This window comes from Puma concolor, chromosome C1 (genome assembly GCF_028749965.1).
Source record: "Puma concolor isolate L17-30 chromosome C1, mPumCon1.1.hap2, whole genome shotgun sequence".
NCBI lineage: Eukaryota > Metazoa > Chordata > Mammalia > Carnivora > Felidae > Puma > Puma concolor.
In genome coordinates this window covers 95,397,322-95,413,650 of record NC_141674.1, presented here as the reverse complement: position 1 = coordinate 95,413,650, position 16,329 = coordinate 95,397,322, and the positions used below count along the sequence as shown (strand labels likewise).

Here is a 16,329-nt window from a genome sequence, read left to right as displayed (position 1 = left end):
ACAAGGATACCTGAAGCAAATTCACCACCAGGCACCACTTAAAAAATATACGCATACAGCCTATAACTTCATTTGCAATAATGCCTTATGTATTTCCATACTGATAAGGATAATATGGTTTATATACCTGACGCTGACTTGTTTTGCAACGATCAAGCCAGAAATCACAATTTTTGGTAACTGGTATGATGAAACTGTATAGGTAATTTATATACATTTAAGATATTCAAAATAATTTTGGAGAAGGGGAAGACTTTGGTATAAAACACAAAGTCTATGAACATAACATAGTCAAGAGACACAAAAAATTTAAGTCAACATACAATTGACCCTTGAACACCACGAGGGTTAGGAGTGCCTACCCACCCAGCCCCGTGCAGTTGAAACTCTGCCTATAATTTCTGATTCCCCCAAAACTGAGCTATTGTTGACCAGAAGGCTTACTGATAAGACAGTTGATTATCACATATTTTGTATATGTATTACATACTATACACTTACAGGAAAGGATGCTAGACAAAACAAAATGATATTAAGAAAATCATAAGGAACAGAAAACACATTTATGGCACTGCACTGTATTTATAAAAAAAAGTGTACAGTTAAGGGACCCTTGCTTTAACAAACCTGTGTAGTCCAGGGGTCAACTGTATATATAACATATATTTATTTTATTTATTATATTTATTTATATATTTTATATATATTTATATATGCTTAACTTGCTGGAAAACAAAAATAATAAAATTCTCTCCCTATATCTATGTATCTCCCTGTATACCTATATCTGAATCTATGGAGCTCAGATTTCACTAAAATATATCTTAGATTTCACTAAAGACCCTATCAGCTTTTGAGACTCGTGTGTAGGAAAGATGTGAATTTGAATGATATTACATACATGACTAGATAGCTTCAGAATTTTCCTGGCAGACTATGGATTATTTTTATTCCTTTATCTCCTCCCTCCTCACAACCCTATCCTCCTGACAAAAGGTATTGAACAGTTTCTGGTAATGAATACTCAGGGAAGTATGTCAATTACACCTCCTCAAATATCTGATTGACCCTCATAAAGTGAATTAGGTATGCGAAAGATCTCGTTCCATAAATTTCCCATATACCTTAAAATTAATCTGATTTTTAAGAATTATGTTTAGGAGTAGTAAATCCTTTGGTGAGATCACACCAAATGAATGGCAAATTCTGAAAGCGTGGTGGTAGTGATCAGCAGTAAACTGGACCAGACAGCACAAACAACTGTGACTCAGATCTGGAAGAAGATCTGGCAATTATAAGAGCAGCTTTCACTGAGGGCTTATTACTTGATACACACGGTTCTAAGTGCTTTATACGTACTACTCATTTAACAAAAAAGAATAACCCTATGAAATAGGTATTATTACTGTTCTCATTTTACAGAGGAGGCAATTAAGCCACAGAGAGCTGAGTAACAGATGACGTTCACACAATACGCAGAGGAGCCCGACTGAACTCAGGCAGTCTGGTTCCTAAGCCTGTGCTCTTGGCTTGCATATTATACCTTTCATGTACCCTGTTTTGACGTTTTGTGAAAAAAAAGAATGTGTGTTTATAGGTCAGGTTGAAAATCAAGGTCCTGGCTTGTTAAAACCATTCTATGGCACCGATTTCAATAAGCATTTATTCTGTTTTAGGGCTAGTTTATTTGCTACCCCAAATTTGTTATTCAGCTTTAAGCATATGACAGAAAACTAGTAGACTCCTATAGCTCAGAAAGAAAAAAAGTCTGATTTGATCTAGTCATTGGTTAACCGGCTATAGTATCCGCTGTCTCCTCAGATGTAAAATGGGATGACGAATAATAATTCAGATGGCCTTCCAAAACAATAGTCCTGGAATGGACCTCAAGTTCCACGTGACTCCAAACAGTAAAATTCACCACGACCCAAAGAGAAGTTTGTGTCCTACCATTGCTGTGGCTTTTCATTTTCAGAAAGAGTAAAATAGTTTTACATATCACTCTTTAACTGGATTATCCTATATTAGAAAACACAAGCAAAAGACAACATGCATTACATGGGATACACAATGTGAACAAAGTTACCATAGATTGCCAAAAAGGTGGTCCTCCAATCACTGCCAGCAAATGCATGATTATTATGAAGATTTGCACTTCAGTCACATCAATTCTGATTAGGTACAAAAAGCCAAAAAAGCAGAATTACTCAAAACAATTTCAAGTTAATTACTTGCGAGCTTAGCAGCATTCCTCTATCATGCACAATAGAAAAAAATCTCAAATATTGAGGAAAGGGGAGAAGGAGGTGTCAAAAATTTGTTATGAGCAAAATCAAATAAAATCCAGAGGCTTTTAATTTAATTTGATGAATTTCACAGAGCAATAAAAACCCCTCCTTTCCATAGGAAATTTCTGACTCACTGAAGTTGGGCTGAAACTATAGCTTAACCTTTCCCACCAAAAAAAGGAAAAAAGAAAAAAGGAGCAGGGGCAGGGCATGTGTGTATTAAATTTCGAGTGTCAAGCAGAGGGGACTGCATTACACTGCTATAGAATATGAAATCTTGAAACCAGGGCTTTGTAGTACCAAATAGAGGAAATGGTGAGTTTTTACTAAAGTAACGTAAATCACTCAGATCTTATAAAACTTACTGCCCTTTAGTTATATTCACATAATGCCTTCCATAGTAGGGGTGTGAAAAAAAAATTTCACCCAGCTCTCAAATTCTTACACTTATTAGGTGAACTACCCTAAGATTTCTGGAAAGAAGAACTGAAAAGCAGCCAAGAATTAGTTTGAGGTTGCTGAAAATGATCTTACAGTCAAGAAAAGACAAACCTGGTACAAAAACAGGGCAGTAGAAATTAGAAGTCTGAAAGTCTGAAAAAAAGAATATGGACAAAAAGATTGAGGAGCAAAGCACAAACTGACATTCTTTTCCTTCTACAGACCAGCACTTTACATAATCTTGAGATTATCATTCCAGATTATTGGATCCAAAATTAAAATTCTCACAATTTATCCTACAGATATACTTGCACAAAGTGTTTGTACAAGGTTATTTATTACAGCATTCTTTATAACAGCAAAGCCCTCAATGAGGGAACAGTTAGAGAAATTAGAGTACTTCCACACAATGGAGTATCTGGTAGCTTTGAAAAAAGAGTGGGTTGCTCCCTACAAAGTGATATGGAAAAATATCATAGATATATTAGGTGAAAAGAAATGTTGCAGAATGTATAAGTGCTATTGTGTGTGTGTGTGTGTGTGTGTGTGTGTGTGTGTAAAAAAGAAGAAAAATAATATTCTCTATTTTTGTCAGTAATTACATAACAAATTTCTGGAAGGATACATTGTAAACTAAGAACAGTGGTACCTGCTGGAGAGGACAGTGTGGGGATGGACCGCTGGGAGAGGAGGATGGGAAGGAGACCATACACTGCATACGTTTTTTTATAATGTTAGTTTTAAACAAAGTGAATAACTTATATTAAGGTAAATTTTTAAAAAAATTAGTCTAAGAAAAACAGATACAAACAACAGCAAGGGGATTCAATTCCCAGAGCAGAATGGAGCCCCCATTTCTGAAACTGACACTTAAAACATATAATGTGAGCTAGATATGCAAGTTTCCATGCCCAACATAAATAACTAAGTTGATACCAGTCTCTCACAACTAAAAAAAACTAAGCTTTGTTTGCTCCAGATTTTTTTTTGAACAGAAGCTTATTGAAGTTGTAAACATATAGTGATGTAGTCATCTTTACATACACATTTATTGGGGAAAAAATGGACCGAATTAGGCTAAAAAGAATCTGTAGAGCTGACCTGATGAATGGTGTTGCCAATAAGGGGAATTACACTCAGTAGCAGATTCAGGAGACTAAGCAGGTGTCAAAGATGATCGAGTCTGTCTTGGGTGGAGGAGGGTAGACATCTTACAACATTTTGCTGGATATATGAAGTAGCCTTTTGGGAGGGGAAGGGCCAGAAGTATAGAATTACAAAATAAAAATGGAGGGAACCTCATGCAATTAATCTTTGTACCCTGGATGAATGTAAAAGAGAATGGGGAACATGAAAGATCTTTATAAAGCTCAGACTGGGATTCCTAGGGAAAGTTTTATGGATTTGCCTGTTTAAAAATTTTAGAAGACAGAATTTCCTAAACCATGCAGATACTGTCATTGTATTTAGATCCACGATGCCTTAATGTTAGAAGGGAAAGCCAGGGAAAACTTACCAGTTATAGGTAGTTAAGAGTTTTTTTTCCTGTTTGCTTATTTGATTTAGAGGAATACTCAGTACTCCCGGATGAGACCCTCCTGCACTGAATCATGGCCTATCCCCACTCCTGGAGGTGTGGCTCTAAGCTTGACTGTCAATGAAGAAGGGTGCAGTAAGAGGCCATCCCTAGAGATAGGAACTAAGGGAACTAAGCGGGACAGGTGGCAGAAGTGATTAACAATGAACAAAAGAGTCAATGAATCTACTTAGACAAGAGTTGCTTATATGGCAGTCCATTTTCCTACCTTTCCACTAAGAAGTCTCCTAGTGGATGAATTTATGGTAATATAAATTCATCATTTACTACTTTTGGCTGAGGAGGAAAGACAGTTATCCAGAAAGGAGAATGTTATAGGAAGGCAGGAATGTAGCATTTCTGTAGTCACTTTCTTATTATTCATTTCAAAATAATAATATGGGTGGGAAATTCCCAAATGTTGGGACTACTACTCAAAAACCAAAAAAGAATCCTCCAGAACTACACTAAAAATAAGCCCTTCAAGATACAAAGAATATGTGGCAAAGGAGCATCCAAAACACCAGAGTGATTTTTTTTTTTTTAAAGACATATGGGAAAACAAATCTCTTATCTACAGCATTAGATTTCCACAGCCTAAAAGTTTCAGAGGGGGGAAATTAGATGAGAATGCACTTAATTTTCTGTAACCATGAAGGTATTTAAATATTCTGACTTGTTTGGCTTTAAATAATTTCCTGTTTCTATTTTAGTATAGGTTGTCAAAGTACAGAAAGAACTTGCCCAATTGCTATGTATAATCTCTTCAAATGACAACAACAAGCCAGCCATAAACAACATTCTAATGGCTGTCACGGAAGAAAAATGCAAAGAAGCAAACCAGCTGTGGAGACTAAGCTCCCCCATTCTTTTGATGGGGAGGCTGTAAGTGTGGCAGTCAAAATAACTGAATATTTGAAATAAATCCCCTGGGCCCATCACTCCTAGCAACATCTTAATGGTCTACTGACTAAGAGGTAAAAAGATCATGGTGTCTTAAATGAATAGGAGTAATTTTAACTTCTAAACAGGGAACAGAAAATCTCTCTAGCTGGGAGTGAGGAACTCCGAGGGTCTCTATCACAACAGAAAGGCAGCCTAGGTCAGTTATTACATCAGAATTAGAGGTTTAAAAAGTGATTAAGGGGTGTAATAATCTCAAACTTCCTAAGTTAACTGACTATGAATAAAATTTCTATTTTAAGTTTCATTTTCATTGTTCAGTTTTGAGAGAGATACTTAACAAATGCATCTGATTTGAATTCCAACAAGACTCAGGAGTAATGGGAATGTGAAGGGATTTAAATGACATTCTGTGAAAGGTGGTAAGCATGTTAATCATCTTTTCCCTAAAATTTTTATGTCTTTCCACTCACTCTAATACGAGTCAATCTATTTTTCTTATATGTGTCACATATGCATTCAAAGATATATATGCAGTTAATGTATAAAAGCAATGTTGTTGTTAAACTCTACACAGCAAATGTAATTGTATTATAATTTGGGTTGGCTGTTGGCTTGGTTAAGAGAATATGCACTAGGGCTAAATTCAAGTGTCAAAGAAACCCAGATTTGTACAATTTGACTTGTGAGCTATTTATTATTTAAAAAGAAGAATTTTGTTTAAAAAGACATCCACTGAGGGTGTCTGGAATCCTATTCAAAGATTAGATTGTTATTAATTACAGATTTGCACTCACTTGTCAATGGATCTGAAGTTGTAGGGAACTTCTGCATGACCAGAACATTTATTATACCAGAAAAATCATGGGTGGGGTGAAGTCTTGGTAGACTGCAACCATGACTGGCCTAGAAACTGACCATACTGCCTTCCAATATTTTACTTTCTACCCTTGATAATGGACAATCTGGGCATGGCAAGCTTAACGTTAGGTAATATTAACCAGACAGCTGAATGGTAACTATGATATTTTAAAACCAAGTGGTACAGGGCACCTGGGTGTTTCAGTCAGTTAAGCATCTGACTCTTAATTTCAGCTCAGGTCATAATCTCACAGTCGTGGGATTGATCCCTGATTTGGGCTCTGTGCGGACAGCATGGAGCCTGCTTGGGATTCTCTCTTTCCCCTCTTCCTTTGCCCCTTCCTGTTCGCACATACACACACACTCTCAAAAAGTGTTACATACAGAGAAAGTCTAAGCATCTATTTTTGAGATAAGCTGAATTATTTAAAACCATATTTATTATCTACCACATGAATGACTAAATGGATCTTTAGATTATCTGAGAAGACTAAAAAACACCACCCGCAACAACAACCCATCCAGTGATTTTCGAGTAAGAAGAAAAATAGCCAAAGGCTAGAATGTAAGTCCTCTGAAAGGAGCTAAAGCTTAGGTCTCACAATTCAGGGGACAGCCTACCCTTATCACCCTTGGAAACAGAAGAATTAGGAGAGTCCTCTCACCTCATTTAGTAATAATCGTGATGAAGTTAAATGAAGGGATCATGGACCTATTCTTCCTCTCAAACTAGCACAATCAATTCTGGAAGAAATCTAGCAACTTCTGGGAGTTACTAACACAGGTCTTAAAATCAATAAAAACAATAGTAGTAACAAACACTTATATGCCAGTCACTAAAGCTAGCACATTACATTTTGATACTCTTAATCTTCACAACTATCTAGGAGGTAGGAACTATTGCCACCATTTTATAGATGTGGAAAGTCAGATAGGTTAATGGACTTTTCCAAGGTTACCGAGATAATAGGTGGCAGAGCCTTGAAAGAAAATGGAAGTGTTGTACCTACATGGTGCTAAAACTCTGATTTTTAGTTTACTAATCAACTGGAGTAAACATCTGTGCTAAGTTTTTACCTTGTTATCACTAAGGTGTCCATGTATGAGGTTTCTTGTATTCTAACACAACTTTCTGTAAAATGGTAATAGCATTCCAAGTTTAGATGCTAATAAATTAAATTGGAAACAAATTATAATGAACTCTTTCTTAAGCTTATTTTCCCCCTGAACTCTGAAAAAATGGAAAAAGAAAAACCCACAAACATCTGACAGTCTCATTGCAATGATCAAACCAGTTAAAGCAACAAATATTAAAAGCAAAAAAAGTCTCTGCAAGTTAGCAACTGGTAAAAGAACAGATTTGCATTAGTTTCTAGAATCATTTTAATAGGAAAGGTTCTATAAATACAGGTACTTTTTTATCATACACAAACAAGGTGAAAGTAAGTAATATAGTCAATATCCTGACTATTAATTTCACTAAGAACACTGGGAGAAAAGACCTTTGGTGAGTACAATTAAAAATAGTAAATGAGCTATCAAAAATTGTCTACCTAGACAACTGCAGTGAGCATAAAGTTTTAGGTCTTTGGAGAAAGAACCAGAAGACAGGTTATGGGTAGAGGGGGACTAAAAATGACACATTCTGAACTATGCACATTATTCTACCCCAGGAAAATAGACCCCACAAATAATTCTGCAAGTACATTGTAAATTCAAATGAAAAAATGGCTTTTGTTTTGATTCTAAATCATGTCTATAGTACTTTTCAGTATTCTCCAAAGTCTAAGCTTCTTTTGAAAAAAAGATGTAAACTATCCCTCACTATTAATCTGTCCCCAAAGATGTCTCTACTGCCACTGAATAAATGGGTTTACAATGCTGCAAGATACCTTTCAGAAAGAACTCTGCTACCAGACTTACTCTATCACATTATTGAAACATTTTGGAGCATGAGGATTCAATATAGGAAACCTAATGCAGCCCCGTATTGCTAGAACAATATGTTAGGTGTCCATATGAACAGTCCCCAAACACTCCATGAACTGCAAAATAAATGGAATTTAAGCTCTACTTTGCTTGTGAATAAACCTTTCATACTAAAGTGTGAAAGATTCTGGACTATTCTACTGGGAAACTATTTCCCAATAAATATTTTTGAACTTTTAAAAGTCATAAAGTCTAAATTATAATTTTAACATGAGAGAAAAAAAAGATGTATTATTTACTCAGCATTAATTAAGGAAATATGTATTTACTAAAAAGAAACCAAACCTGAAAAAGGATATTATTCAACAGATGGCTATAGTAACATGAAAAGCAAAGGATACTTAGTTTTAAAAGCACAATAAGAGAAGAAAACAGTAAACAATACAAATAGGAATAGCTTCTAGCATTAATTTTTTTAAAAACTAAGATTGTTGAAAACAGAAGAATCGGTACTAGATTGCTTAAAGAATATTCTAAAGGAGTTAAGGGAATAAACAGAATCTTTCCTACATTACTATTAAGCATCTTCTCAACTTGCTTATCTAAAGGGAAACTCTGCTTGCTTTATTGTTTTCAAAATATAAATTAAAAAAAAATCTAGTTAATGGTGGAAAGGTATTTGTTTTAAAAATATTACAAAGAGCAAAAATGATATTAGGTACAGTAGGGTAAGTGAGAGAGATAATTGTTTCTAGCATCAAATCACCAGGAATATTATTTTCAAAAAATTTTAATAGGGTGGATTTTTATTGCCCTATATATATTAAAATTATTTGTTTTCTAATAACCTGTTTGTCTGTGAAATACCACCAGAAGACTTTTTATTTTTTTGTATTTTAATTACTCTGTGCATGACAAAGGTGCTGTCTTTATTGAGTTCACGCCACTGTTCATTGGACAGCATGAATATTCTAGCAGTTACCGTGAAGTTCCAGAACCAAGGTCCCAGGGTTCCTGTGAGAAGCTGGCATATTATAATTATGATCTGGGACTCTGTAACATCGAATCTATGCATAAGGAAACAAACATTTCAAAATAACTTTACTCAGAGCTTTTGCCAAAGAGCCCTACAGGTAGCAAAAACATTTAAAAAGTAGCATTACCCTTATAAAGACATCTAAAGATTCAATAACAATTTATACAGTACTATTACTAACCTTATGCAAACATGTATATTTCTTACCCAAACCAAAATAGTAGAAAAGTGTAAAAATTCAAACTATAACACACTGAATACATGACTTGTAAATAGGCAGCTGGAAACACTAGAACTAAAAATGCAGTTAATTCTCAGTTACCCAAGTAGTGAACACTACTTGCCAAATAATCACATTAGCTGTGACATAGGTCCTTTCTCTGCGAGAACCTATCCAGACTTCTCTGTCGAGAGGAGTGCTTCCAGAAGCCCCAGTGTACAGTTATCCAGGTGTTTGAAAAACCACTAATCATCTCATACCCCTTCACTGCCCCACATCTCATCATGCTCCTGCTTCTGCTATTCAGTAAAAAAATGCACGCGCATGTGAAAAGGGCAAGGGGGAAACTATGACTTCTTTGGATATGGTCAGAACAAAATAAAACCGGTCAGCTCCTTGTCCCGTTTCCTGATAATTTCTAGTCTAAAATCTTATCCTTCTTCCTCTTTCTCTTCCCTTAATTCCATACCAGCATTATAACTCTCTACTATATTGGATTAGTTTATTAGTGGTAAAAATAAGTAACATGTCTAATGTGATCACTAAAGGATGTTGGCAAAAGGAGTGGCAGTATAGAACAGACTTCAAATCAAAGCCATGTAATCAAAATTAAGAACCTAGGAATGCTAAATGTGATGGAAACAGGTCTACGATTTTACCCGATGATCTTTAAGTCCAAACTGCAATCTAGGCTTTACATTAATATAAACAGTTGTTTTAAGATCTTATCTCTAACAATTTGATAAAATTAAAATAGGCACAGTCCAAATGAATGACTTACTAACAAAAAATACACAGGGAAACTAGAAACTGAAAGGAAAATCTTTGACAGTTATTAGTTCACCTGGTAAGTCTTAAACTTCTAAAGGTATGAATATCCTATATGGGCATTTAACAGGGAGCTTCCTAATTCTTAATCCATAAAAAGTGGATTATACATTAGCAGTTTATAACATTAACAGTTTTTAGTTACTATGATATCTGCAAATACTTATACTTTAGAGATTTCTTGGGTAAGAATTGAACTGGATTTGCCAGACTACCAGAATACATAGCCTATTAACTTTTTTCATTTAACTAGAAAAGAAAAAGTCAGAAGTTATGTATTTACATAGTTTTAGCTAATGTAAGTGTGAAAAAATGAATTGAAAAATGTACTAAATACTCTACGTGCTATAATTATAAATAGTAAGTACACTGAAAATAGCATCTGTAAAATTAATAGGCTCATAGAAGGAACCTTAGATACCATCAAATCCAAAACTCTGACTTACAAATTAGGAAATGAAAGTTCTGGGCCTTGCTCAAGCTGATACACAGACAATAGTCTGGAGGTAACACTTGAGGCAAGATATACTGATCTAGTTCAATTTATTATAATTTCTTTCTTTTTTTGACTTGTGAAAAGTTTTGTTGTTTTTTTTTTCTGAAATGATAATTTAAGAGTTCTACCTTTCACAGTGTGGAGGATTTCTTTAAGGCCAGTATTTTGCATAAATAGTTTTATTAGAGATTGTCTAGAATTTCTAAGCATTTGATTTATAAAAAATGATTCTACATATACATCTACAAATTATATATTTTAAAATATCTAGATATACACGGTTTAAGCCTTAAGAGAGGAAATGTGAACTCTTCCATTTAGTATAACCCATAAACATTTTAAAGTATATTTTACAAATGTTTACAAATGAACTTCGATTCATAATTCTTATCTTCTTTGGCCGACCCAATTCTTCTGTGAAGTTCTAGCCTCTGAGCCCACTTCCCTCCCCAGTCTTTCAAATCCAAGTTAGTAAAAATCCTAACAGGCTAAGTTGGGTCTAGAAGGGTCCCAGTGAGCAGTACTCATCTCTATCAGACCTCTACTTGCTTGGTCCAGAAACACTGTCAGAACAGGGGTCTGTCTAGATGTGACAGGTACTACTAATATTCTCTGTACAAGGCAGCTTTCAGTTGTGATCAGAGCAAAATGCTGGAAGATTTAGTCATAATATCAGAGATGATGTATCCAAAACACATTGACTTTCTCATAATATCTGACTTTGAATGGAAATTACTTAGTTAAAAATGAATTAACTATGGTGCCTATTTTTGGTCAAGATATGAGCAAATTTAATAGCCACTAAAATTAGTGACACTAGGCGATTAAGAAAAACAAATCAATATCTCTTATTTGACAAATATGCTATATGGTTATTAAACACACAACAACCTAAATTGATTATATATAAAAAAGAAATCCTTATGATTTTTTTTTCATTTGTGCGTAACCACCAAAATAAAACAATTAAAATAAAAATATTTTAAAACAAAATTCCTAAGGTGCCTAAGGGCCGCTTTCATGTTTCTCCAAAAAGGAGTAAGAAAAGTAAGGGATTTAAAAAAATTTCTTTAGTCAGGGATGCCTGGGTGACTCAGTAGGCTAAGCGTCAACTTTGGCTCAGGTCATGATCTCATGGTTCCTAAGTTCAAGCCCTGCATCAGGCTCTGTGCTGACAGCTCAGAGCCTGGAGCCTACTTTAATATCTGTGTCTCCCTCTCTATCTGCCCCTCTCTCTCCCCTCAAGCTCTGTCGGTCTCTCTTTCAAAAAAATAAATAGTAAAAAAAAGTCTTTTTAGTCAAATTACACTTGAAAGGTTATCTTATTCTTTTCTAATTAAACAAAATTTAGACTTTCTCCTCCACACATATAAACTTTACTTCAATATTCAACCTATTATACATCAGCCTATTCTACCTGCTCTTGAAAAGAATGTGAAATCTTAAATGGCATTTTTAAAACTTCTTTAGGAATATCTCTATTATTCCATATGCCCCCATTACATTGGAAAAATATCTCCTTAAATGTGAGTACTCGCAGCACATTTCTTTGAATGTTGAGATCTGCTTTTACTTAAAAAAAAAAAAAAACAAATAGCGTTGCCTTAATATGAATGCAGGATTTCAGAAAATTGTATTTAATTTTCCAAATCAAAACCAATCCCTTGTAATACTAATATGTAATTTAAATTGAGATATTAAATTTAAACTGGCTCCAATATTTGTGTATCTAGTTTCACACCATTACAAAGAAGCACTATAGTCTCAGTGGGACAGTGTCTTCCCACCTAGTCCCTCTGCCTGTTACCCTAAACATTGTTCCTGCATTTTCATCAGTCTAGCTCCGTAGATCCATCTCTCTCTTTTCTCCCCCAAGTATCTTCAATCTCTTCTCTAGCCAATTTCTTCTGTGTAAATTCAAAACCCTCCTTCCTTTGCACCGATGTTCTTTCTTCTAACAGATGCCTTGCTTCTTCCCATCGCAGCCACACATTCTGTACATCACCTGTACCACATGCTTATTTAGTCCCTTCACTTCCCATCCCCTACAATCTGGCTTCTACCCTTCCACTATAGAAAACTACTCCGGATGGCCTCAGATCGCCAAATTTAGTGTACAATTTTCTGTCCTCATTTTGAGTCTTGGCAGCATTCAGCGTTGTTCTCTTTTGAAATCTCTGGCTTTTCATTCTGGTATGCCTCCTTCTCTGGCTGTTCAATAATTTTCATAGGCTTCTTTCTAAGCTTGCTTTCTAAGTTTTCTAAGCTATTTTCATTCTATCTGGATGCCTAAAATCCCTCACATACATGTGCTGATAGAACTCGCCCTTTCACATAGGTTCTTCTGCGTGTAGGGCCTTTCTCTACCCCCCATCCAGCCACCTAAGGAGGGGAACTGGGAGTTACTCCAGTCTCTGCTCGCTCATTCATTCCCCATGTGCAGATAGAGATTAGGTCCTACAGTTTCTACCTCTTCAGCCTCTCTCCAGACTATGACTCTCTCTCTGATAGCACTGTCATCACACTAGTTCAGGTGTGAGCATTCCTCATGTTAATTATGTTGATGACTCCGACAGGACCTCCTTACCTCTGTACTAGCCCGTGCCAATTCACCCTCCGAATGCTGCCAGACTGCTCTTTCCAATTGTCCTTTTGTCATTTTCCTGGTTTCGGTTTTGCAAAGGCTCCCCACAGATTCAGGAAAAAAGCTCCTATTTCTTGGCAGGACATAGAAATCCCCTGATTTTCTGGATCTTCTCCAGCCTTATCTCCTGCCACTCCCCTACAGGCATCTTTGGTCTAACAATATGGAAGTGCTCACAGTTCTCTAAGTGCATATTTTATCAAAGGAATACACCACAAGGGACATTCTAAGACTGGCAAATTGAGAGCTGTGCTAACAAATCGCTCCTAAAAACACTGTTTACTCTTCCCCTACTTCCATGGTTCACTCCCTCTCCTTCCTTCAGTTCCCATACTACATGGTTGGTGCTGCTTTACTTGAAAGGGAAAGAGAATTTATTAGGGCTGATGATAAATAAACTTTCAAAATAAGGGCTTGCAAGTTAACTATGAGATAATAACCACTGAAACAAACTATGTCAAATCCAGATATTACAAGTTCTGCTATTTTTGAAAACAGTCACATCACTAAAAATTAAAACTGAATTAGGGCAAACCAAGTGATCTTGGAAGTCCATTATATTTTGTGGTTTTACCAATGCAGAGTAATACTATGAAAACTTGAGATATAGGCTATAAAAACAATTTGAAAAAAACATCTGCACACAGTATTTTCAATTACTGCTTTTTTTTTTTTGTATCAGAAATCTACAATATTTCCTGAGCACTGATCATTTTTAAACTGATGAACGCACAAGCATACGAGTTTCAATTGGACATGCATGTCTACTATTGTCACCTTAAGATGGGCCTTAAACATGTCTTCTAACCCCTTTATTATAAAATTCTTCCAGGACATGTCTTTTAGTTAACATCCAAAATAATAATTATTGTTACTGTCATAAGTTAAGAACATCTTAAGTTCTGTTTAAATAAGTTTAGCAAAAACAATTTGAACTGAATTTGTAAGGAACAGGTGGATTTCTGTGCATTTGGCTTTTATAAGAGCTAGAAAACTAAGTTTATTAGGGATCTAAAATTTAAATATCCATTAATGATTCACCTTAAAGAGACTAGGTTAAGATGTTCTCCTATCGTTTGCAATCAGAGATTTTATTTGGATATTTCATGAAGTATTCAGAGTCTTTTCTCAAGTTCTTTCTCTTTTACTTCGACACCATGAAAAAAATAAGACTAACTCGAGTCGTGTAAATCGGATCTGTGGCAATTAAACACCAGTTGGTGAATTTCACCCTTTACCTTGTTCCAAGATGAGTTTACTCATTAATATTTATGAAAAAGTACTGATCAACAGGTAGGAACTATATGTTTTGGAGTCTGAAAGGAGCTTGTATTTCACTTTTTAAATTCTTGGGCATTTGTTGGTGGTAGTAACCTATATGGTGTGTTTATGTCAACTGAATTATTAAGAGCTTAGATTTTTATAGACCCACAAATAATATGAAAAGAATAAAATCTAATTAAGCTATGATATTGAGAGATGAGAGTTGCTCTCTGCTCTCATAAACTATCTAATCTTTCCTGAAAATGCATTTTCGTATGTCAAAATAAAACATGGAGTTAAGGTAAATACAGGAAAAATACAGTGAATTTATCTGAGGGAAAGACAAGTGGGTATGAGTGAGGAGGGGCCACTGCTTTTCATATTATTTTAAAAATATTGGTTGGGAGGTCCTAATATTTCCTTCTAAACAGTGTGATGGACGGACAGAGACCATTAGGCAGCTACAATAATGAGAGTTTTAAACTTCTATTTGCTAAACTAATTTAGTGCTTTGATCAATTCCTAATACTGAGATATGTAAAAGCAACATTCTCCATATCTGAAAGAGAAAACAAAAAATCACTGTTAAGTGTTACTTACATTCCAAATCGCAATGTTCCAGAAACATATGTTTGCCAGTGTGCACAATAGAACATGAATGTTCCAGCAAAACAACAAAAAAACATCCAATCAGGGTTTGTCCCCAGCTGCACTGCAATACAAGTTCCAAGAACCACAAAAACTGCAAAAGAAAGATCACGATAATAACTGAACAATCTCAATAACCAACATTAACTGAGCTGGAAATGCTTTTAGATGAAGCAAAAAAAAGAAAAAAAAAAAAAAAAAGACGTGCTATGAATGTACAATCTTGTCTCAGGTACCTATGGTTCCAGGAAAGCAGGATATAATCTTTTACATTATCTTTCACCCCATAATTTCACTTCCATTTTTCACTATACCACTCAGTGGAACCAAAGGTCTTGAAAGCAACTAAAATACTTGAGCATTTTTTGGAGTATCCTCCCAGTTTAGTGATAGTGATGAACAGTAAAAAATTACAGGACAGAGTAAAAAGAAAGACTTCCCCTGTGCCTCAGTTACCTCATTTGTAACATGATAATAAAAACCAGACAAAATAAATCAATATTGTAAAGGATTTCAAACAGTGCCTGAAACATATTAGACATTGCATTAAGTGATTATTGGCGGAGGAAGAAACACTAAAGACCTACATAATTCACAAAAGGACCGATTGTTTTTTACATCCATAGCTATCTTTTCATATGTAGCAGATATAATTAAGGGGGACTTATACAGAAAAACATGTCCTATAAAAGTTTGGAACTCAAAGTACACCACAAAAAAGATTACCACTTAAAAGAAAAAATAGGGGGGTGCCTGGGTGGCTCAATTGGTTGAGTGTCCTACTCTCATTTTTGGCTCAGGTCATGATCTCTCAGTTACGAGATTGAGCCCCACATGGGGCTTCATGCTGAGTGTAGAGCCTGCTTGTGATTCTCTTTCCCTCTCTCTCTGCCCCTTCCCCTGTGGTGTACACACACACACACACACACACACACACACACACACACGCAAGCTCTCCCTCAAAATAAATAAATAAACAGGTAAAAAAAATAGGATACACTTGATTAAATTAAATGCCCGTTAAACCTTTGTATTCAGTAGAAGTCTTGAGTGCTTCTTGAGTCCTTTGAATTATGAGTGCTTAGCTATTCATTCTCCTCTACTTAGGAAGCTGTTGTCAGGACACGCTGAAACAATGACTTTCACAGGAACCTACATCTGCATATCTGAGTTCAGGAGGTAAAGCTACCATGGGT

At 35.4% G+C, this 16,329-nt stretch overlaps 1 protein-coding gene across 3 annotated transcripts in view; it reads right to left on the bottom strand.

Annotated features, from left to right (window-relative positions):
- The window catches only part of CEPT1 (choline/ethanolamine phosphotransferase 1), a 36,646-nt gene that overhangs the window by 7,220 nt on the left and 13,097 nt on the right, over positions 1-16,329 (bottom strand). For 2 of the 3 annotated variants that reach the window (XM_086717814.1, XM_025931373.2), the window contains exons 4-5: positions 15,086-15,227; positions 2,087-2,171 (exon numbers count right to left, since the gene is read on the bottom strand). In XM_086717814.1, the coding sequence (XP_086573940.1) occupies positions 2,087-2,171; positions 15,086-15,227 (227 nt within the window). Of the gene's footprint in view, positions 1-2,086; positions 2,172-8,980; positions 9,066-15,085; positions 15,228-16,329 lie in introns of all 3 variants that reach the window. The other variant, XM_086717813.1, reaches the window with a different exon arrangement.